At 41.5% G+C, this 24,582-nt stretch overlaps 1 protein-coding gene across 1 annotated transcript in view; it reads left to right on the top strand.

Moving 5' to 3' along the window:
- Positions 1-6,294: 6,294 nt before the first annotated feature.
- Positions 6,295-24,582, top strand: part of LOC121580298 (calmodulin regulator protein PCP4-like) — a 30,017-nt gene continuing 11,729 nt past the window's right edge. Inside the window, exon 1 of the mRNA XM_045224569.1 lies at positions 6,295-6,390. Coding sequence (XP_045080504.1) covers positions 6,382-6,390 — 9 coding nt within the window. The 5' untranslated portion in view covers positions 6,295-6,381. The remainder of the gene's footprint in view (positions 6,391-24,582) is intronic.

The following is a 24,582-nucleotide window of genomic DNA, read 5'->3' as shown; positions in this document are numbered from 1 at the left end:
AAATAAATTTATAACATTTTTGACATGCGTTTTTCTGGATATTTTGTTGTTATTCTGTCTCTCAAATCAGCAGGGAATCAAATACTTTTTTCCCTCACTGTAGCCTCTAATAAAGATGGTTTTTATGAGCTTTCATGCCGTCTTATAAAATGAGTAGGCCTATTTGACTTAAAAGCCTTGCACATATGTTGTAGCCTATGACTTACCTGCTCTCCTAGGAGCTCTATAAGCACTAGTTAAGGATTTAGAGTCTGTGGTCAAGCCATTTATAACCATAAATAGTGACTAGCCAATAGACACATGGAGATAGATTGGGGGTAAGGCCCTGCGATAGACTAGCGTCCTGTCCAGGGGGTGTACTTGTACATCAAGCTGCCTCACGCTACAGAAACAGGAGATAGGCTCCTGCTCCTTTGAGATGTTCTGGCTTACACAAGCCAAGCCAAGGCTTGTGCAAGGCTACTAATAGACACTCAATCTAGTGTTGTCGTCACAAATACAAGTGTATCGTAATAATCCAGGATGATCAATTGTTAGGTATAAGTCTGCAAAGATCTACACTTCTGTAATCTCCTCTGTCGTGACCTTTCCCCTGTGTCTGACCAGCGTGTGAGCTCGGTGTGATATTTGTTCTCTGTTGTCGCTAATTGGCCTATGTCCCACACGCTGTTTGCCCTCTAGAGGTTACAGAATGTTGTATAATCTTACATTTTCTCCAGACTACACAGTTTTACAACTAAATGCTTCAGATATTGATTGGTCTACAAAAAATGTCAGGGACATACATTGATGCTGAGAAACATATAGATATATACTAGCCCTGCTTTCTTCAGCATAGGCAATTACAGGGACAGTGGGAGTGATGAGAAATAATAAAAAGTGCTGTGGTAATGGGTATTGATAGGACATCAGTAATGTGGCCTCTCAACTCCTCCATGCTCTCAGTGCCCGGACCCGACTGCCTTGTGAGTGGGTCCGCTTCCCTAAGCAGTTCAATTCCACCACATATGGAATGGCCCTGAAAGTAATCTCACAAAGCAGACTTAATCATGAAATTGGCTGCCTGGACGAGGGAGTTGAGACTGTGTGCCTTGTGCTGGGAGAGATAATAGAACGCACGTTAGTTTGAATCTTCATTGTGATAATGCACTACATTAAGCAATTTCTTATGTGCATGCTATTGTTGTATTGACGGTGAAATATAACTGCTTATCAGTCGGTGCATGTCCTGCACAGGAGGTTAGTGGCACCTTAATTGGGGACAATGGGCTTGTGGTAATGACTGGAGCGGAATTCGTGGTATGGTATCAAATACATAAAACACATGGTTTCCAGGTGTTTGATGCCATTACATGTGCTCCGTTCCGGCCATTATTATGAGCCGTTCTCCCCTCAGCAGCCTCCACTGATGTCCTGATACATGTTGCAAAAGACTACCACAACTGAGACCATCACAAACGTTCATCAGGAGATGGGTCTTGCATATACAAACCTGACCTTAGCAATGAGAGACCGTATTCCGTATTCGTATTTATCAAAAGGAAGCACAGTCCGGTAAATTGATTTCAAAAACTGTGGTGTGCTGTCCCAGTCTCATATTCAGTAGGCTTGTGTGTTTCTGTTCAGCCTACATGTGTGTGTAAATACTGTGGCAACCCGGGGGCCAGCAGGGAGCTACAAAGGAAGGAGCAGGACCTTGGTCAGCTCCAGAGGGCTAGAGAGGCCAAGTTGAGTCAGCACCATGGACAGCTCTACAGGCACCAACTGGGGCTGGTGATTTAAAACCAATACTACCCAGTCCAGGTGCTCCAACCAATTGGCACCTGGAATTGATTCCACCTGTCCCTCGTTACCTCAAATGGGTATAAGTAGAGGTGAAGTCACGCTGGCGCTTGGGGCAGACAGGCAGAGGGTACGCCTAGACCTCAGAAGAACCGGAGAAGAGGACCCATTCCCGGGCAGCACGCCACCCGGCTCAAGTTGAGAGCATGTATTGAAACCCCGGACTCATCTCTCTCTGTTTTGTTCATTAACACATGTGGTCTGAGGAGCTGCCACGCCAGACACAGAGTGACCCACTGTTAACTGAGAGGCCTTTCAGTTGTATTTCTCCCCTCCCCGTTCCCCCCAACCTTTATTAAAGAACATATTTTGTTTGAGTACCGCAAAACGGTTTCCCGCTGTCTTATTTTATTGTGAGTTTCACATCTGACTCCCCTGGGCTGTCACAATACCATTAGTCATTGTAATAAATCGCCCAAGAATTACAGATGATCAAATATGAAATACTGTAGATAGTATAACAACATTTATTTGTAAGAACTACATAAATGAACCCATGGAATAGTTGCTTCAACCCGTGGATAAAGGCCACTAAAACAGGCTGCTGAATCAGAATCAGAAGAATCAAAATCACCTTCATTCGCCAAATACATTCGCATATACAGGAATTTGACTCTGTGAAATGGTGCTGCTAGAAAGTTACAGACAATAACAGACAGACAATAAACAGACAGGCGATAGACAGAAAATACTGACAAAATATATATACACAGAATTTATACAATCCACATACAGTATGTACACTATGGGAACTGAAGCTAAAAACGACAGACTATACTATAAACACTATAAGCTACATTATAACTGTATGTGTAGAAATGAATGAATAAAAACAAATGAAGAGAAACAATTTAACAGGATGATGTGCAATGGGTTAAATATATATGTGGGAGTCAGTCTGTGGCAGAGTGCAAAGGCAGTCTAGGATGAAAGTGCAGGGTGCATAGTCCTTGGATTAATAATGCAGAGTGCAACGTCTATAAGTGGGAAGAGCTGTTCAGGTGGTGGGAGGTTTTGGTTGTGATTGACCTGAACCGTTTGTCAGTCTTTTGAAGAGGGGGTGCCCGGGGTGAAAGGGGTTGGCGATGATCTTTCCTGCACGCTTCCTTGTCCTGGAGTCGTGCAGGACCTCAAACAACCAGCAGTGCCTGAAATAGGAACCTCTCACATTCTGTGCCTTGCCTTGCCATGCCAAGCCTAACCCTCAGTAAAACGTAGGGCTGGCTGGAGGACTTTCCCCGTGTAGGCAGGCAGCCATGCAGGCAGGCTGTCAACAGGCAGCTGTCTCTGCACACTGGCCACAGGCAGAGGAGAGACTACCAGGATTAGATGCCAGTCGCCAGCCTAACACACAAAAACAGACCTTTCTCTCACTGCTGTTTAGAGAATGCAGGGAGAGAGAGAGAGAGAGAGAGAGAGAGAGAGAGAGAGAGAGAGAGAGAGAGAGAGAGAGACAGATGCCCTGGAGCTGAATGGAAGGCCAAGTGTTGGTAATATGAGCAGGGACTCAGACACACTAACCCAGCAGTGTCTCTCAGGTGAGGTGAGCAGAGTTATAGGAGAGGGCCAGTGCTTGGCAGAGTATATTAGCCTTTAAAACAAGGCTGAGGTTAGGTTAGCTGGCCTTTGGCTATACATACAAAGCCATGCATGTACATGCTGCATACTAAAGCCTTCATTAACAGTGTCCTGATGACAGACAGAAAGACATTCTAGACAGCACCACGGCCTGCCCTCCCCTGCACTGCCAGACCCAGAGTCACTACCCTGGGCTGGGAGGTGGCTAGGTGTAGGGGGTGTCACAGGGTGGTTGGGTGGGAGGCAGTGGGTGACTGGGTAGCTGGGTGGGAGTGGGGGTATCACAGAGTGCTATTTAATTGCCCTCTCTAATTAAGACACCTCTACTAAAAGCAATAATGTGACATGAAAAAGGAGAGCAGAGCGGTGACTCACAGCCTGACTTTAGCTGTCTGACCATTCCAAAGGCCAGAGCCACCATGAGACAGAGAGACATACAGACAGATAGGACGGTACAATGAAACAGCCAATCAGGCTGAAATCCTCCCTGTGTTTACACCACTGTTTTTAGGCGGCTATTTTAGTGCCTGTTTTCATCAGAGAGCCTATTCAAATATTCCCCACATCAAAGAGGTTTATTCTGCAGCCATCCTGACAGTAGTTTTGCAGCATCTTGTCGGTCGGGGAGCGAATGTGACTCAATGACAGGGCTATTCACATGTTGCCTCTTACCTCACACTAAGATATTTAGAGGTTATCAATTAGGGCTGTTTCAAGAGCGCAATGATGATATCCTGCCTGCATACGTAGTTTTGCAGAGTAGATGTTGTTCTTGAATGAACTTCTCCAGTATGACATTTAGAAACTAAAGTTAATGATCTTGTTGCTTCATGTCATGATCTATATTTCAAGCATCTGCCACATAGATCTCATACAGATACATCCAAGAGACTGGAGTGAGCAGCTTGCCAATGATCTTGAATAATATTACAAACAATTCAAAGTAAACTTCCTGTATATTATGAGGTAAACGTCAATTCAACCTGGTTGTGAGGACTCGAGCATTTCTCATCTCAGAGCTGGAGCTGTAGAAAGATAGTGCTGTATCCTGCTATGGGAACTGGATGTGTGCTAAGAATGCAGGCCTGCACCACTTCTTCCCACCAAACATCATTGGAGCACCTTAATCACCAGGAACTCACACCATAAATTGTATACATTAATTCATCTCACATCGATTGCTCGTCATCTTGCTCTGCCAAATGAGTTATTAGGAGCTGGTTATGCAAATACAGCTGCACCAATTAAATGTGCTCACAGAATACCAATACTGTAAGACCTGTATCCATAGAATTGTATTTTAATAACATAACAAACATGAAGAATTGAAGAGACCTGTGTTTCACTGAACCACCTGTAACAACAAACTCTGTGTCTCCCCTGGGGATTGTCTTTCAGTGTGTGTGTGTGTGTGTGTGTGCGTGTGTGTGTGTGTGTGTGTATGTGTGTGTGTGTGTGTGTGTGTGTGTGTGTGTGTGTGTGTGTGTGTGTGTGTGTGTGTGTGTGTGTGTGTGTGTGTGTGTGTGTGTGTAATAGTAGTAGGGCTTACACATTTAATTCCTGGTGTCCATAAGCAATCCAGTTAAATCCATGAGCAGAGTGACTGATGATCAATGAAAGGCAAAGCATATAGCGCTATTCCCCAATCCCCCTGCCTGGCCCAGAAGGAGAAGGTGGGTCTGCTGGTTCTGATGCAACTGGGTGCTCCAACTGGCTGTGATGTGGAACAGTGACTGATTGAGAGTTTGCCAGTCATACCCTGATTAATTTACAGTGCAAACACATACGTGAGGTGGTTTTTAATCCAAATAATCGATTATGGACTGAGCTACTATACAAAGAAAAACATTAATCCTGGTAACTCTCAAGGAAAAATACTTTCCGTATCCCATTTTACAGATAAGGACAACCAAAGTCGCCAAAATGGACCTCAACAAACAACAGAACAGGCCAGGGGACTTCAACCCCTTCAAAGACAGGAATCATACACAATACTATTCCATGCTGCACATACAGGAAGACCCATTATTTTGTGTTAGTGGGTGATCCAGTACTACTGCAGTGAGGCAGTTCATTGTGTTTCTTGAAACAGGGAAAAAGATGGACGTCTGGCTAATACTCTAACAGTGGACCAGCTTCCCCCTGCTCTTGTATTAAAGATGAGATTGATTTCAAACTGCACTTAAATGTGCTCCAAGAGCAGTGGACTCTCTCTCTCTCTCTCTCTCTCTCTCTCTCTCTCTCTCTCTCTCTCTCTCTCTCTCTCTCTCTCTCTCTCTCTCTCTCTCTCTCTCTCTCTCTCTCTCTCTCTCTCTCTCTCTCTCTCTCTCTCTCTCTCTCTCTCTCTGAGGACCCTCCACTGGTGGATATAACATGGAAGATCTGACCTTGTTGTAAAGGTACAAATTCAACATATTTTATACTAGGTTTGTTTATGTTGAACTTTGGTTACCACAATGACAAGCCTGTGGTTGAAATGTCACCCTCAAAACAACAGTTTTTGATTACTTTTTTCAAATCCAATGTAGGCTATTTCAGATTCCACTTCACAATACTTGACAAGTCACGTTGAAACAACGATTCAAACAGTTTGTGCCCAGTGGGGAGCTGCTTTGCATTACATGAAAGCACACGTAGATGTGTAGCCTCCACTGCGCTGTGGCAACAGAAGTACTATTCGTTGGTTTAATATAACAATGAGCTGTGGCAATAAGTTGATAAGGCTGCCTGCCTATGTGTGCGACTATAAAGAATATTTGAGCTCTTGAGTTGTGACGAGATAAGGATGCCGACGGCATTCCTATTGGTTGAATGGAAACGTGATGAAATGAAAGGGTTACTCCACATAGTATAAAACCTCCCCTCTATAACGGACCCAGGCATCGTGGACGGGAGGACTGCGTACGAGTGAGAAGTTTATATCAAGTACTGGAATCATCGTAACTACAACACTTATAAATCATGAGTGAGGTAGGTGTACTTTATTTAAAAAAGCTATTCCTTTTAAGTATAATTGTCGTTCTTATCATACCGTAGGCTAATAAGCGCATCCATGGATAGTTGCTGCTGCAACACTGCTAATTCCAGCATTCAAACGGAGCGCAACCAAATTGTTTCAGAGCAGCCCATTAATGCTACAATAGATTAAATTTTTTGTAGTTTCGCGGATGGCAATGATATTAAACGATTCGCTACAATATAAGAAAGTGTCACTGAAGTCCAGCAGGTCTAAAAGTATTTATTAGGCTATCCAACTCCCGGGAAACCAACCCCAAACGGGCTATCCAACTCCTCTCTGATCCTCCATTCGTGATTTTTGTCCTTAAGATGTTTTTTTTATAGAAATAGTTTAGATAATGATGTATGCTGGTATGGATGGGATGTAGCCTATAGACAACATAGCTTTGGAAATGTAGCCTGCATGCTTATTTGTGTAGCCTAGACATGGGCGATTGTGCAACCCTTACCCACTGAGCACAGACTTCATTTCAAGGTTTAGTTTTGACTAACATTTGGTTGAGTTGTCAACTAACGTGAATTCAACGTGAAATCAACAACAAAAAATGCACCGTGTTATTGGATTTAGGTTAAAAGTTGGGTGAAAAAAATACGAAATTCCCTTTCGATTTGAAAAAAGAAATAAACCTATCAGTTTTCCAAGTTCATTCAACATGATCACATTGACTTCTTTGGTTGAAATGACGTGGAAACAACGTTGATTCAACCAGTTTTTGCCGAGTGGGTAAAGTTATGTTAAAATAAACACAATTCCACAATGTTTTCTGGTGCGTTATGATTTTAACGTATTGCAATAAGGAATAGGCTGGAAGAGAAACCCTAAATCATCTGTCTAACTTTATACTTAAAAGTGAGGACATTAACTTACGTGGTTACATAATAACTAAATACTTTTGTTGAATGGATACAGTTTCGTATGGTCTCTAATCTTCGGTTAAATCGGGCAGCAATCACAGGAGAACAAACCAGTGTACCACTCCGGGAATTCCGCGCACAAAATACAAATATTCCGGGAAATTGAAAACAAGTGGACTAATGGCCTTACTTACATGTTTTATGCATTCTTTATTTAATGGTTGTTGTCATACTGCAAAGGCCTAGTTGTTTTCATGTTTCAATTAAGTCACTTGTTCATGTAGTCTTCTCATTGCACTTTAAGAAGCAAACGTTATTTTGCACATGATGTAGGCAGAACTACTTTATCAATTAAAAGTTACTGCAGTGAATACGTTCGATTTTAGGCTTTAGTAATGCTATGGATAGTATAGAGGGAGAAATAGAGAAAGAGAGAACAAGTGATAAGGAGAAATATGTGTGTGTGTGTGTGTGTGTTTGTGTGTGAGAGAGTATAGGCCTACATACAGGAATAGTCTACATGTGTGAATCCTTTGATAAACAAGATTGTTGAGCCATGACATTTGTAAGTTCATGTTTATTCCAGCATGAACAGTATATGTGTTAGATGAAGCGGGGGTGATATTGACCTAGAGACACAAAGTCTGCCAATCAACCGAATGCATCAGTCAGTTCAGTTAAGCCATAATAGCCATGTTTATAATCATCATGTCTTATCTGAAGGCAATGGGTTTCTGTGCTTATTACACTGCTAGAGAAAAACAGCACCAGCCATCCCAGAATCTGCTATATGCAAACACTGCACTGAGCGCTGGCAGTTACTGAATAATTCAAGGCATGCCGCTGACCCATTGAAATAACACATTCTGTTCTGTCACTGCATGCATAGCGCAGGTGGGAATGGAAATAAATGAGGCCCCCAATCTGAGACCTTATCACTGTCTCGTTCGCTCAAAACAATGGGCCAATCTTGGAAACAATTAAGCTGCATTCTTTTCTGGTAGCTTGCCTGATGTATAGGCTAATACAGTTGGCCTTTCCATCAAAGTCAATGGATTCCAGCAGCAGTTGCTGTATGTTAAGCCGGTACGGGCAGAGAGAGAGATAGAGAAGGAGAGAGAGATAGACAGACAGAGACAGAGAAATAGAGAGATAGACAGACTGGGCTGGCCGTGGTAGTGACAGATGGGGCCAGTCCTCTTAGCTCTACAGCAGTGCCCCCTCCCCTCTCCACAGCTGCCCCCTCTCTCTCCTAGCACACCACTCTGCCTGGATAGGTGGTCCAATGGAGAGGCTTGGTTAGTGGCTGCCTCAGTGTATGGCTGAGGGAAACCTGCCCAGCCAACCCTACCAAAGTAAAACATATTGAATAGAAAACACATTACACATCACTTGCCTACATACAATACCCTATAATGTCAGAGTGGAATATGTTTTTTCTGAATTTCTACAACTTAATAAAAAATAAAAAGCTGAAATGTCTTGAGTTTATAAGTATTCAACCCCTTTGTTATGGCAAGCCTAAATAAGTTCAGGACTAAAAATGTGCTTAACAACTCACAAAATAAGTTGCATAAGTTTTGCGCAATAATAGTTTTAACATGATTTTTGAATGACTACCTTATCTCTGTACCCCACATATACAATTATCTGTAAGGTCCCTCAGTCGAGCAGTGAATTTCAAACACAGATTCAAGCACAAAGACCAGGGAGGTTTTCCAATGCCTCGCAAAGAAGGGCACCTATTGGTACATGGGTAAACATTAAAAAAGCAGACATTGAAAATCCCTTTGAGCACGTTGAAGTTATTAATTACACTTTGGATGGTGTATCAATGCACCCAGTCACTACAACGATTCAGGTGCCCTTCCTAACTCATTTGCCAGAGAGGAAGGAAACCACTCAGGGATTTCACTATGAGGCCAATGGTGACTTTAAAACAGTTACACAGTTTAATGGCTGTGATAGGAGAAAACTGAGGATGGGTTAACAACATTGTAGTTACTCCACAATACTAACCTAAGGACTGGGGAGTTTTTCAGGATAAAAAATAAATGGAATGGAGCTAAGCACAGGCAAATTCCTTGAGGAAAACCTGGTTCAGTCTGCTTTCCACCAGACACTGGGAGATGAGTTCACCTTTCAGCAGGACAATAACCTAAAGCACAAGGCCAAATCTACACCGGAGTTGCTTACCAAGAAGACAGTGAATGTTCCTGAGTGGCCGAGTTAAAGTTTTGACTTAAATCTACTTGAAGATCTATGGCAAGACCTGAAAATGGTTGTCTAGCAATGATCAACAACCAATTTGACAAAGCTTGAATCATTTAAAAAAGAATAATGGGCAAATGTTGCACAATCCAGGTGTGGAAAACTCTTAGAGACATACCCAGAAAGACTCACAGCTGTAATTGCTGCCAAAGGTGCTTCTACAAAGTATTGACTCAGGGGTGTGAATACTTACAGTACCAGTCAAAAGTTTGGACACACCTACTCATTCAAGGGTTTTTCTTTATTTTTTACGATTTTCTACATTGTATAATAATAGTGACGACATCAAAACTATGAAATAACACATATGGAATCATGTAGCAACCAAAAAAGTGTTAAACATATCAAAATATATGTTATATTTGAGATTCTTCAAAGTAGCCACCCTTTGCCTTGATGACAGCTTTGCACACTCTTGGCATTCTCTCAACCAGCTCTGTTGGCAGGCTAAATTAGAATGCTCTCGTCAAACACGCAGATATTAAGCAGATTTGTTCAATCCTTTTGTTGCTAGGCAGGATTATGTAACTGCTCGAGTGGATATTTGGATCTGTCTGTGTTGTGCTGTATCCCCTGCTATCACTTACAGATTGAGATAGGTCAGACACATTCAACAGCCATGACATCTGTCGTCTTGATGAGACACATGGGTTCAATTGGATTTGTCCTCTTCACAATGGCTGCAACACAACATTTATGTTCTCTTGCCTACAAATTTATCTTGGGAGGAAAATATGCATTTTAGTACATCAACCGTGATGTTATGTAAGTATGAAACATGATGTGATAAGATGCTGCCTCCACAGTGATGGTGCAGTGTAGTTAAGATGATGGGTAGATGATGCAGAATGTTCTATCCCTGTTCTGTAGAGCCTTGGGGGACCCAACCACCAGACGCTTAACCTTAACGTGCTATAAATTAACCTAACCAATGTCTCTGAGTTAGTTGTCGATTGTGATCAGGCAGGCAGATAGATAAAGTAGATGTAGAGAGATGGGAATGGAAGGGAGGCAGGCAGATAGATAGATATATAGACAGACAGATAGAGCAGTACAATCAGTGTCGCCTCCAGGCTTAAAAACAGGGTGCAGTCAGCCTTGTCTGATTAGCTTTGAGAGCATGGTCCAGTGATTTGTTGATTTCCATGTGGATAGAGATGGAAACAGAAATGGCTGAGTTTCAAAACAGGGAACATATATGACTTACTCACATGGAAGGACATCATCAAAGTGTGAACAAACAAATAAACAATCACATGCTTTCTCAAACAGCTGTAACTGTATATGCATTCGTAAATCAGGTCCTTTCTTGAGTTGGTTTCTGGGATGTAACATCCGTTGAGCATCTGAGTTTATGGTTGATTGTGGAGGAAAGGGGTTGAGAGTGTTAGAGTATGTGCGTGTGTGTGTGTATCCCACATCTGTTGCAAGGGGGTAAGGATGTTAGGGAGAATATAGGATGAACCACAATAATTGTTTGCTAAAATAAGAATAGCTTGACAAAAATGTAATGTAATACAATGACAATCCAGGTTATAGGTAACAATCCTTCGCATGAACTGCCGACATTATTACGCATATTAATTGCTAATGATGGAAATGAAGATAGGCAAGATATTTGAATAGATATGTTTTTTTAATAGCTATATATATATTGAGGTGAGAGCATTGGAAATGCTTTTGGCGGTTGACCACCTTCTGTTTTGTGGGTGGAACTGTGTGTTGTTTTCGAAGGATGGGTCCTGGCCTCTCGGGGGGCCTAGGGATCCGGGGGGACAGGGGTGGTATGCCGATCACTGGGATGACAAACCAACTTGGGATGGGGAGGGGCTTTAGCGGGGGGAATAGTGGAGAACAATTGGAGGGTTACTTAGTAGCAATGAAAATAACAGCTATATAGACACCCAATCACTATGGTATTTTTTATTGGTAAATTTACAAACATATATTATAATAAATAGATTTGAAACCTGTATCTCATTATGGTAAGTGGTGAAATAAGTATAGCCAGTTATAATTGTAATGGCTTAGCAGATAATAACAAAAGAAGAACAATATTTACACGGCTCAAAGAGAAGGAATATAATATCTATTGTTTACAGGAAACTCATTCAACAATTCTAGAGGAAGTTGTGTGGAAAAAGGAATGGGGGGGGGGCGAAATATACTTCTCCTCATGGGCAAAGAAACTCAAAAGGGGTGATGATGGTGATGATATTAATTAACAGTAATTTCGATCCAAATGTGCAAATTGTCCAAACAGATCCGCAAGGTAGATGGATGATTTTAAATATGTTATTGGACCATAAACAGATATGGCTCATTAACCTTCACGGACCAAATAATAATGATGATCCACACTTCTTTGACAATATATATAATACATTATCAACCCTTCAAGCAATACAATACTCTATTATTATGGTGGGAGATTATAATACTGTTTTAAATAGCTCAATGAACCATAAAGGAAATCACACTACAATCTATCACCCTCATGCTCTTAAGGAAATAATGAATGTCATGGATACATTAGAATTAGTAGATATATGGAGGCTTAAATATCCTGACCTAGTGAGATATACATGGTGGAGACTCAATCAAGCTAGTCGTCTTGACTTCTTTCTTATGTCATTCTCGTTGGCACCAAAAGTTTAAAAAGTGTTGATAGGGGACAGAATGTGGTCGGACCATCATATAATTGGCATATACATTACTCTTTCTGAATTTCCACGTGGGCGAGGATATTGGAAATGTAATCAAAGCCTATTGGATGATAACTTGTTGTTAACTAGGACAGAGGAATTTATAACTGATGTTTTCCGTAACATAGGTACAGCAAATCCCCTTACTGTATGGGACACTTTTAAATGTGCCTTTAGTGGCCATGCAATTCAGTACTCATCTCAAAAACAAAAGCAATTTAGGTCAAAAGAGTCCATACTAACAAAGGAAATAGAAGGTCTGACAGAACAGATAGATAGCAATAAAAATTGTAACATAGAGGCTCAGAATAAATTAGAGGAAAAACAAAAGACATGGAGAAACTTATTCAAGAAAGATCAAGTGTAATATATTATAAAAATAAAACAAACTGGATGGAATATGGGGGAAAATGTAGCTCTGTGTTGTTGTTGTTTTTATCGCACTGCTTTACTTTATCTTGGCCAGGTCGCAGTTGTAAATGAGAACTTGTTCTCAACTGGCTTACCTGGTTAAATAAAGGTTAAATAAAAATAAAATACACTGGGTGATCTGAAAAGTCATAGTCAATCGATCAATAATATAATAATACTTTTAGCAAAATAAAATACAAAATGTACAATCTGTAGAAACAATGAGAATAGAATGGTTCAGAACTTTTGTGAACCATCACAGTACAGTTGAAAAATATATGCAAATAGAAATCCAATATGGATGGTGTTAAGTGATAGATGGGAGGTGTTGAATGGAGCTGAAGGATGGGACTAATAACAACTAACAACAACTAATAAGAGCAAGATAACTAATGTAAAGCATGCTGTGTCCATAATAAGTATATAGGTTATAGGTTGAGAGCTTTTGTGAAGGAGCACAGTTGGAGAGATATGGCATATAGAAGCAAACCGGATGGACATCATGAAAAATGATCAGAGAGGTTGAGGGTAGATGAAGTTCAAGAGTAAAAACAAGCAAAATATAATTATTGTAAAATTGACTGTGTCCATAAAATGTATATAGTATGTATAAGCGGGAAGTTCACTAGTTCACTTCAATTAGGAAAGGGGTGGTGGGGTTGGAAAGTATAAAAGGGAAATATATTTTTTTAAAGGCTCCCGAGTGGCTCAGCGGTCTAAGGCACTGCATCTCAGTGCTTGAGGTGTCACTACAGACCCCATGGTTCGATTCCAGGCTGTATCACAACCGGCCGTGATTGGGAGTCCCATAGGGCGGTGAACAATTGGCCCAGCGTCGTCCGGGTTTGGCCGGTGTAGGCCGTCATTGTAAATAAGAATTTGTTCTTAACTGACTTGGCTAGTTAAATAAAGGTAAAATAAAATATGTGTTTATATGTGTGTATGTACACTACCGTTCAAAAGTTTGTGGTCACTTAGAAATGTCCTTGTTTTCGAAAGAAAATAATTTTCTTTGTCCATTAAAATAACATCAAATTGATCAGAAATACAGTGTAGACATTGTTAATGTTGTTAATGGCTATTGTAGCTGGAAACGGCAGATTTTTTATGGAATATCTACATAGGCGTACAGAGGCCCATTATCAGCAACCATCAGTCCTGTGTTCCAATGGCACATTGTGTTTGCTAATCCAAGTTTATCATTTTAAAAGGCTAATTGATCATTAGAAAACCCTTTTGCAATTATGTTAGCACAGCTGAAAACTGTTGTGCTGATTAAAGAAGCAATAAAACTGGCCTTCTTGAGACTATTTGAGTATCTGGAGCATCAGCAATTGTGGGTTCGATTACAGGCTCAAAATGGCCAGAAACAAATAACTTTTTTCTGAAACTCGTCAGTCTATTCTTGTTCTGAGAAATGAAGGCTATTCCATGCGAGAAATTGGCAAGAAACTGAAGATCTTGTACAACGCTGTGTACTACTCCCTTCACAGAACAGTGCAAACTGGCTCTAACCAGAATAGAAAGAGGAGTGGGAGGCCCCGGTGCACAACTGAGCAAGAGGACAAATACATTAGAGTGTCTAGTTTGAGAAACAGACGCCTCACAGGTCCTCAACTGGCAGCTTCATTAAATAGTACCCGCAAAACACCAGTCTCAATGTCAACAGTGAAGAGGCGACTCTGGGATGCTGACCTAGGCAGAGTTGCAAAGAAAAAGTCCAGTGTCTGTGTTCTTTTGCCCATCTTAATCTTTTATTTTTATTTTCCAGTCTGAGATATGGCTTTTTCTTTGCAATTCTGCCTAGAAGGTCAGCATCCCGGAGTCGCCTCTTCACTGTTGACGTTGAGACTGCTGTTTTGCGGGTGCTATTTAATGAAGCTGCCAGATGAGGACCTGTGATTTTATAATAATTTTAATATAGTATTTTAATAATAATAATAAAAATAAACAATCACAACCATGTCCACATTGTATGAAAGTTGTGGTGATGAGCTGGAATGCCTGTCGCTGTAGGTTAAGATGACAAGTACTGTAGTGGGCCATTCATATGGATGTGTTTACAGTAAATGCAGAAGAATAAGGAAATGGTTTAATAATTCAAAAACCACCAATCATGCATGTTTTGATCAACTAACAGTGGTGTATTGCTGTGACTTGATATTGTCATATTTTATTACATTGCTATGATAGAGAAACCTAATCCATTCCATTACATTGTTTTTTAAAAATGAGTATTTTTTAAATCTTAACATACTGATGCTCTGTTTAAGTAAAATCAATGCATCAAATGAAGAGTCCAATATGGTGTTGCCAACACTAACTTATCATGGGACTGCATGGTGGCTTTGGTGTCTACATAGCAAAACCCTCTGTTTCACTCCAGCCTTTCTATCTAGTATACATTACCGGTCAGAAGTTTTAGAGCACCGACTCGTTCAAGGGTTTTTCTTTATTTTTACTATTTTCTACATTGTAGAATAATAGTGAAGACATAAAAACTATGAAATAACACATATGGAATCATGTAGTAACCAAAAAAGTGTTAAACAAATCAAAATATATTTTATATTTGAGATTCTTCAAATAGCCACCTTTTGCCTTGATGACAGTTTTGCACACTCTTGGCATTCTCTCAACCAGCTTCACATGGAATGCTTTTCTAACAGTCTTGAAGGAGTTCCCACATATGCTGAGCAATTGTTGGCTGCTTTTCCTTCACTCTGCGGTCCGACTCATACCAAACCATCTCAATTTGGTTGAGGTTGGGTGATTGTGGAGGCCAGGTCATCTGATGCAGCACTCATTCACTCTCCTTCTTGGTAAAATAGCCTTTACACAGCCTGGAGGTGTGTTGTGTCATTGTCCTGTTGAAAAACAAATGATAGTCCCACTAAGCGCAAACCAGATGGGATGGTGTATCGCTGCAGAATGCTGTGGTAGCCATGCTGGTTAAGTGTGCCTTGAATTCTAAATAATTCACAGACAGTGTCACCAGCAAAGCACCCCCACACCATAACACCTCCTCCTCCATGCTTTACGGTGGGAAATACACATGCGTAGATCATCTGTTCACCCACACCGGGTCTCACAAAGACACGGCGGTTTGAACCAAAAATCACCCATTTGGACTCCAGACCAAAGGACAAATGTCCACCGGTCTAATGTCCATTGCTCGTGTTTCTTGGCCCAAGCAGGTCTCTTCTTCTTATTGGTGTCCTTTAGTGGTGATTTATTTGCAGCAATTCGACCATGAAGGCCTGATTCACACTGTCTCCTCTGAACAGTTGATGTTGAGATGTGTCTGTTGCTTGAACTCTGTGAAGCATTTATTTGGGCTGCAATTTCTGAGGCTGGTAACTCTAATTAACTTACAGTGGGGAAAAAAGTATTTAGTCAGCCACCAATTGTGCAAGTTCTCCCACTTAAAAAGATGAGAGAGGCCTGTAATTTTCATCATAGGTACACGTCAACTATGACAGACAAATTGAGAAAAAAAATCCAGAAAATCACATTGTAGGATTTTTAATGAATTTATTTGCAAATTATGGTAGAAAATAAGTATTTGGTCACCTACAAACAAGCAAGATTTCTGGCTCTCACAGACCTGTAACTTCTTCTTTAAGAGGCTCCTCTGTCCTCCACTCGTTACCTGTATTAATGGCACCTGTTTGAACTTGTTATCAGTATAAAAGACACCTGTCCACAACCTCAAACAGTCACACTCCAAACTCCACTATGGCCAAGACCAAAGATCTGTCAAAGGACACCAGAAACAAAATTGTAGACCTGCACCAGGCTGGGAAGACTGAATCTGCAATAGGTAAGCAGCTTGGTTTGAAGAAATCAACTGTGGGAGCAATTATTAGGAAATGGAAGACATACAAGACCACTGATAATCTCCCTCGATCTGGGACTCCACGCAAGATCTCAACCCCGTGGGGTCAAAATAATCACAAGAACGGTGAGCAAAAATCCCAGAACCACACGGGGGGACCTAGTGAATGACCTGCAGAGAGCTGGGACCAAAGTAACAAAGCCTACCATCAGTAACACACTACGCCGCCAGGGACTCAAATCCTGCAGTGCCAGACGTGTCCCCCTGCTTAAGCCAGTACATGTCCAGGCCCGTCTGAAGTTTGCTAGAGTGCATTTGGATGATCCAGAAGAGGATTGGGAGAATGTCATATGGACAGATGAAACCAAAATAGAACTTTTTGGTAAAAACTCAACTCGTCGTGTTTGGAGGACAAAGAATGCTGAGTTGCATCCAAAGAACACCATACCTACTGTGAAGCATGGGGGTGGAAACATCAGGCTTGGGGCTGTTTTTCTGCAAAGGGACCAGGACGACTGATCCGTGTAAACGAAAGAATGAATGGGGCCATGTATCGTGAGATTTTGAGTGAAAACCTCCTTCCATCAGCAAGGGCATTGAAGATGAAACGTGGCTGGGTCTTTCAGCATGACAATGATCCCAAACACACCGCCTGGGCAATGAAGGAGTGGCTTCGTAAGAAGCATTTCAAGGTCCTGGAGTGGCCTAGCCAGTCTCCAGATCTCAACCCCATAGAAAATCTTTGGAGGGAGTTGAAAGTCCGTGTTGCCCAGCGACAGCCCCAAAACATCACTGCTCTAGAGGAGATCTGCATGGAGGAATGGGCCAAAATACCAGCAACAGTGTGTGAAAACCTTGTGAAGACGTACAGAAAACTTTTGACCTGTGTCATTGCCAACAAAGGGTATATAACAAAGTATTGAGAAACTTTTGTTATTGACCAAATACTTATTTTCCACCATAATTTGCAAATAAATTCATTAAAAATCCTACAATGTGATTTTCTGGATTTTTTTTTCTCATTTTGTCTGTCATAGTTGACGTGTACCTATGATGAAAATTACAGGCCTCTCTCATCTTTTTAAGTGGGAGAACTTGCACAATTGGTGGCTGACTAAATACTTTTTTCCCCCACTGTATCCTCTGCAACAGAGGTAACGCTGTGTCTTCCATTCCTGTGGTGGTCCTCATGAGGGCAGTTTCATCATAGCGCTTGATGATTTTTGTGACTGCACTTAAAGAAACTTTCAAAGTTCATGAAATGTTCTGTATTGACTGATCTTCATGTCTTAAAGTAATGATGGACTGTCGTTTCTCTTTGCTTATTTGAGCTGTTCTTGCCATAATATGGACTTGGTCTTTTACCAAATAGGACTATCTTCTGTATGCCCCCCCTACCTTGTCACAACACAACTGATTGGCTCAAATGCATTAAGAAGGAAAGAAATTCCACAAATTAACTTTTAAGAAGGCACACCTGTTAATATATTTTGATTGGTTTAACCGTTTTTTGGTTACTACATGATTCCATATGTGTTATTTCATAGTTTTGATGTCTTCACTTTTATTCTACAATGTAGAAAATAGTAAAAATAAAGAAAAACCCTTGAATGAGTCGGTGTTCTAAAGCTTTTGACCGGTAGTGTACATCAAATGGACAAGGAGAACCAGAGAGGGTTGCTACCAATTAGTGTAAAAAGGTCAGAGTAGTCTCTGTGTCCTTTTCACCCTCTGTATCTACTAATTAAAGTCAGCGAGAGTAAATTATATTCAGCTCAGAAGTGCCTGTTGGACAGATTTGTAGATGAACTCAGTCAATGGAAGTCTGAGGAAATAAGCTAAAGTTACTTTTTTGTTGTTTTAGCGTTTCTATTTTGAGTTGTTTTGCCTCGTCTCTGACCTGAACAAAGAATCTTTCACAGATAATCTGTTAGTGGAAATGTCATATTAATTGGTGTAATCTCTTCTGAGTGACCAACTGGCAACTGACAGTGCATAAAAAAATCAATTTGAAAAATCTGTGAATTGGCAAAGAACTCCTCTCAAAATCAAATCAAAGTTTACGTACACATATTTGCAGGTGTTATAGCAGGTGCAGCGAAAATATTATGTTGCTATCTCCAATAGTGCAGTAGAATGTGGTCCTCTGTAGCTCAATTGGTAGAGAATGGCACTTGTAACGCCAGGGTAGTGGGTTCGATCCCCGGGACCACCCATATGTAAAAATGTATGCACACATGACTGTAAATCGCTTTGGATAAAAGCGTCTGCTAAATGGCATATTATTATTATAGAATGTCTAGAAAATGCAATACAAATATACAAATAATAATAACAAAATACAAAAAATCGAGAAATGTCAGAACGAGTCCACAATCCAAAATAGATATATTAGAGTGAGCAGTTCATATTCCTATATATTTGAGTGAGCTGTTCATATTCCTGAACATAAATATGTGTTGTGTATAGACAGTATACTGTATTATTTGTAAAGAAAATTGTATGTAAAATAGTAGGTATATTAGAATGGGCTGTCGAGAATAAAATATACAGTGGGGTCCGAAATGATTGACACCCTTGATAAAGATGAGCAATAACGACTGTATAAAATACATTATTCAAATACTGAGCTACACTGAGTGTACAAAACTGTTCTTTCCATGACATAGACTGACCAGGTGAAAGCTATGATCCCTTATTGATGTCACTTGTTCAATCCACTTCAATCAGTGTAGATGAAGGGGAGGAGACAGGTTAAATAATTACTTTTAAGCATTGAGACAGTTGAGACATGGATTGTGTGTGTGCCATTCAGAGGGTGAATGGGCTAGATTTAAGTGGCTTTGAACAGGGTATGGTAGTAGGTCCCAGACGCACCGGTTTGTGTCAACAACTGTAAAGCTGCTGAGGTTTATCACGCTCAACAGCCAAAACCAAAATGAACTGCAAATGCATCCAAAAAGTTTGTAGAGTCACAAGCTTGATGTAGTCATTGCCTGCTAGGAATATGGGACCAAATACTAAACGTTGGACTACTTTATAAGAATCTTTGGGGTGTCAATCATTTTGACTCCTACCTTTTTGAGAGAAACACATATTACTTGTTAAACAAAATCCATTTCTCTGAGCAATTGTACTAGTACAAAATAATATCATTTCCAAAACAAATGTGCATACAATATAGCTCAGTATTTGAATTATTTATTTTATACAGTCATTTTTGCTAATCTATATCAAGGGCGTCAATCATTTCAGACCCCACTGTACATACACAGTGAGTAAACAACAGTATATAAATAGTATATGAAGTGACAAGTGTTCAATGTGTTTATATACAGCGCATTCTGAAAGTATTCAGACCGCTTCCCTTTTTCCACATTATGTTATGTTACAGCCTCATTCTAAAATGTATTAAATGTTTTAAAAATCCTCATCAATCTACACACAATACCACAAAATGACAAAGCCAAAACAGGTTTTTAGAAATGTTTGCAAATGTATTAAAAATAAAAAACAGAAATACCTTATTTACATAAGTATTCAGATCCTTTGCTATGAGACTCGAAATTGAGCACAGGTGCATCCTCTTTCCATTGATCATCCTTGAGATGTTTCTGCAACTTGATTGGAGTCCACCTGTGGTAAATGCAATTGATTGGACATTATTTGGAAAGGCACAAACCTGTCTATATAAGGTCCCACAGTTGACAGTGCATGTCAGAGCAAAAACCAAGCCATGAGGTCGAAGGAATTGTCCGTAGAGCTCCAAGACAGGATTGTGTCGAGGCACAGATCTGGGGAAGGGTACCAAAAATGTTCTGCAGCATTGTAGGTCCCCAAGAACACAGTGGCCTCCATCATTCTTAAATGGAAGAAGTTTGAAACCACCAAGACTCTTCCTAGAGCTGGCTGCCTGGCCAAACTGAGCAATTGGGGGAGAAGGGCCTTGGTCAGGGAGGTGACCAAGAAACCGATGGTCACTCTGACAGAGCTCCAGAGTTCCTCTGTGGAGATGGGAGAACCTTCCAGAAAGACAACCATCTCTGCAGCACTCCTCCAATCAGCCCTTTATGGTAGAGTGGCCAGACAGAAGCCACTCCTCAGTAAAAGGCAGCCTGCTTGGAGTTTGCCTAAAGGCACCTTAAGGACTCTCAGACCATGAGAAACAAGATTCTCTGGTCTGATGAAACCAAGATTTAACTCTTTGGCCTGAATGCCAAGCATCACGTCTGGAGGAAACGTGGCACCATCCCTACGGTGAAGCATGGTGGTGGCAGCATCATGCTGTGGTGATGTTTTTCAGCAACAGGGACTGGAAGACTAGTCAGGATCGAGGGAAAGATGAATGGAGCAAAGTACAGAGAGATCCTTGATGAAAACCTGCTACAGAGCGCTCAGGACCTCAGACTGGGGTGAAGGTTCACATTCCAACAGGACAACGATCCTAAGCTCACAGGCAAGACAATGCAGGTTTGGCTTCAGGACAAGTCTCTGAATGTCCTTGAGTGGCCCAGCCAGAGCCCGGACTTGAACCGATCGAACATCGCTGGAGAGACCTGAAAATAGCGGTGCAGCGACACTCCCCATCCAACCTGACAGAGGATCTGCAGAGAAGAATGGGAGAAACTCCCCAAATACAGGTGTGCCAAGCTTGTAGCATCATACCCAAGAAGAATCCAGGCTGTAATTGCTGCTAAAGGTGCTTCAACAAAGTACTGAGTAAAGGGTCTGAATACTTATTTAAGTTTTTTTATTTGTAATAAATGTACAAACATTTCTAAAAATCTGTTTTTGCTTTGTCATTATGGGGTATTGTGTGTAGATTGATGAGGAAAAAAATAATTTAATCAATTTTATAATAAGGCTGTAACGTTAACAAAATGTGGAAAAAGTGAAGGGGTCTGAATACTTTCTGAATGCACTGTAGATAAGCTTAGGTGAGCACACAACACTTAGGTGGATACAATTTCAGTGTCCATGTATAGTACCAAATCACAATGGGGGCTAGACAGCAGAAAACCTACTAAGCTTGAGTGCACGTGTTTGGCTACACAACTGAACCATAGCTGTCATGGTCCAGTGTCTGAGTGACCCTGTCTCAGCAGCCGGCTCCATCCTACCAGCACCCTGCTTCCCTTCTGCTCCCACCTCTCTCCTATCCCTCTGAGCTCCTGAGTCCCTTCCCCTGCACACCCCACCACACTGGGGTTGCTGAGGAGTTGTAACGTGTTGGTTGGGGCTGAGTCGTCGACATTGTCGTCTGTGGCCTAGTTCGCCTAGCGTCTCCTCCTTTCCTCCTTGTTGAATAGTTAATTGACACTGAGTGCAGTGTGGAGCCCCTCTGGAGAGCCCAAGCTCCCAGAAACACCCAAAATAGCCCTAGAAACGGCCGCGAGGAGATTTTATTAATTTATTTGACTAATTCAACCCCCCAACACTACCACGGCATCCTTTGATCACATCACTGTGGGATGTGAGGGCGTGCTTTATATAAATGATATCAATGGTTGAACATACAGTACATGTCTTTATCATCAAAGAGGAAGCGATGATCTGATCTATGTTTAGACTATAGCAGAGATCTGACTCAGTTTAATCATGAGAGATGAGATGAATACATTAACTAAAGATGCAGTCCGGGATCTTAAGGCAGCCTCACCAAAAGTTTTGGTTCTGACTAGTTCTTACCTTTGGAACGACTAAAAGACCAGTGCCAGAAGATCTGAGGGGCCGACCGCGCACATACCTTAAAAGCATATCAGACATGTATTCGGGTACCAGGCCATGTAGTGGTTTAAAAATCAACTATAAAACTAAAATGCAATGAAGGGAGGAAGCAGGTTGGCGTGACTCTGGGTGGCAGTGTCAGGCAGGCATACAGGCTGAAGAGTCAGGCTGAAGGGCTGTGGAGTGCTGAGTGCAGACCTCTGGGTGGAACCAGGTTAAATGCACTGCGCTGTGGTGCGTGCCAAGCTCTGCATGGGGATATAGGACCAGGCTGGGCATGCCCTGGGGATTACTGACACACCAGAATCACAGCTCTCAATGCTGTGTTATCTACCTGCTGTGGGAGCTGTGTGCTCACTGTAGCCTATGACTCAACCATGTTAGGAAAAACAAGCCTTATGTGCTGAAAACATCATCATCATTACCACTATCACCATCATCACCCTCGTCCCATCAGTTAATTAATCTTCCTCTCCAGCTCCAAGATATGGGACTGGGAGCAGGCAAACATTGTGTCTTCTCTGGGGGGAGCGTGACGTGACAGCAGCGTCTTAGCGCCTCAGTCCAAGCTGTGTGCCCATGATGCCTGTCAGCTGGGAATTGACTGAACTGAACTGAACGAACGCCATGGACTCATTAAATCAAATCACATTTTGATGCAAAATGGGTAGCCATTTGATTAGATGTTCAGGAGTCTTATGGCTTGGGGGTAGAAGCTGTTTATAAGCCTCTTGGACCTAGACTTGGCGCTCCGGTACCGCTTGCCGTGGGGTAGCAGAGAGAACAGTCTATGACTAGGATGGCTGGAGTCTTTGACAATTTTTAGGGCCTTCCTCTGACACCACCTGGTATAGTGGTCCTGGATGGCAGGAAGCTTGGCCCCAGTGATGTACTGGGCTGTACGCACTACCCTCTGTAGTGCCTTGCGGTCGGAGGCCGAGCAGTTGCCATATCAGGCAGTGATGCAACCAGTCAGGATGCTCTTGATGGTGCAGCTGTAGAACCTTTTGAGGATCTGAGGACCCATGCCAAATATTTTCAGTCTCCTTAGGGGGAATAGGTTTTATCGTGCCCTCTTCACGACTGTCTTGGTGTGCTTGGACCATGTTAGTTTGTTGGTGATGTGGACACCAAGTAACTTGAAGCTCTCAACCTGCTCCACTACAGCCCCGTCGATGAGAATGGGGGCGTGCTCGGTCCTCTTCTTTTTCCTGTAGTCCACAATCATCTCCTTTGTCTTGATCACGTTGAGGGAGAGGTTGTTGTCCTGGCACCACATGGCTGTCTCGTTGTTGTCGGTGATCAGGCCTACCACTGTTGTGTCATCGGCAAACTTAATGATGGTGTTGGAGTCGTGCCTGGCCATGCAGTCATGAGTGAACAGGGAGTACAGGAGGGGACTGAGCATGAACCCCTGAGGGGCCCCCGTGTTGAGGATCAGCGTGGCGGATGTGTTGTTAGCTTAGTGATTATCTCTGCAGTTCCTGCAGTTACTCTGCCCACTCACAGTTTAACTGGCCATGTTACAGCCTGAGTTTCAGTGAAAGACTCTATGCTATGGACTCAGTGGACCATGGCTGCTGTTGTTGTTCCTCTTTCGCCTATCTCCTACTCCTAATGAGTGGCATTTCTGGAAGTGGCTGTGCTGTGCTGCTTGGTGGCCCAGAAGGAGAATCTAGTGTTTTGGTTGTTGTTGTTTTGGCTTGTGTATATATATATATATATATATATATATACAGTACCAGTCAAAAGTTTGGACACACCTACTCATTCAAGGATTTTTCTTAATTTTTTACTATTTTTTATATTGTAAAATAATAGTGAAGACATCAAAACTATGAAATAACACATATGGAATTATGTAGTAACCAAAAAAGTATTAAACATATTTTATGTTTGAGATTCTTCAAATAGCCACCCTTTGCCTTGATGACAGCTTTGAACACCTTTGGCAGAGTGAAGGAAAAGTGCTCAGCATATGTGGGAACTCCTTCAAGACTATTGGAAAAGTATTCCAGGTGAAGCTGGTTGAGAGAATGCCAAGAGTGTGCAAAGCTGTCATAAAGGCAGCTATTTGAAGAATCTCAAATATAACATATGTTTTGATTTGTTTAACACTTTTTTGGTTACTACATGATTCCATATGTGTTATTTCATAGTTTTGATGTCTTCACTATTATTCTACAATGTAGAAAATAGTAAAAAATTAAGAAAAACCCTTGAATGAGTAGGAGTGTCCAAACTTTTGGTACTGTATATATATTATGCCTCTGCCTGCATGCAGTGTAAAATGATAAATGGCGAGCTGGCGTGTTCAGTGTGAGTCTGACATAATGT

Source organism: Coregonus clupeaformis, chromosome 13 (assembly GCF_020615455.1).
Source record: "Coregonus clupeaformis isolate EN_2021a chromosome 13, ASM2061545v1, whole genome shotgun sequence".
In the NCBI taxonomy this organism is placed as follows: domain Eukaryota; kingdom Metazoa; phylum Chordata; class Actinopteri; order Salmoniformes; family Salmonidae; genus Coregonus; species Coregonus clupeaformis.
This window is presented reverse-complemented; position numbering and strand designations above follow the sequence as displayed.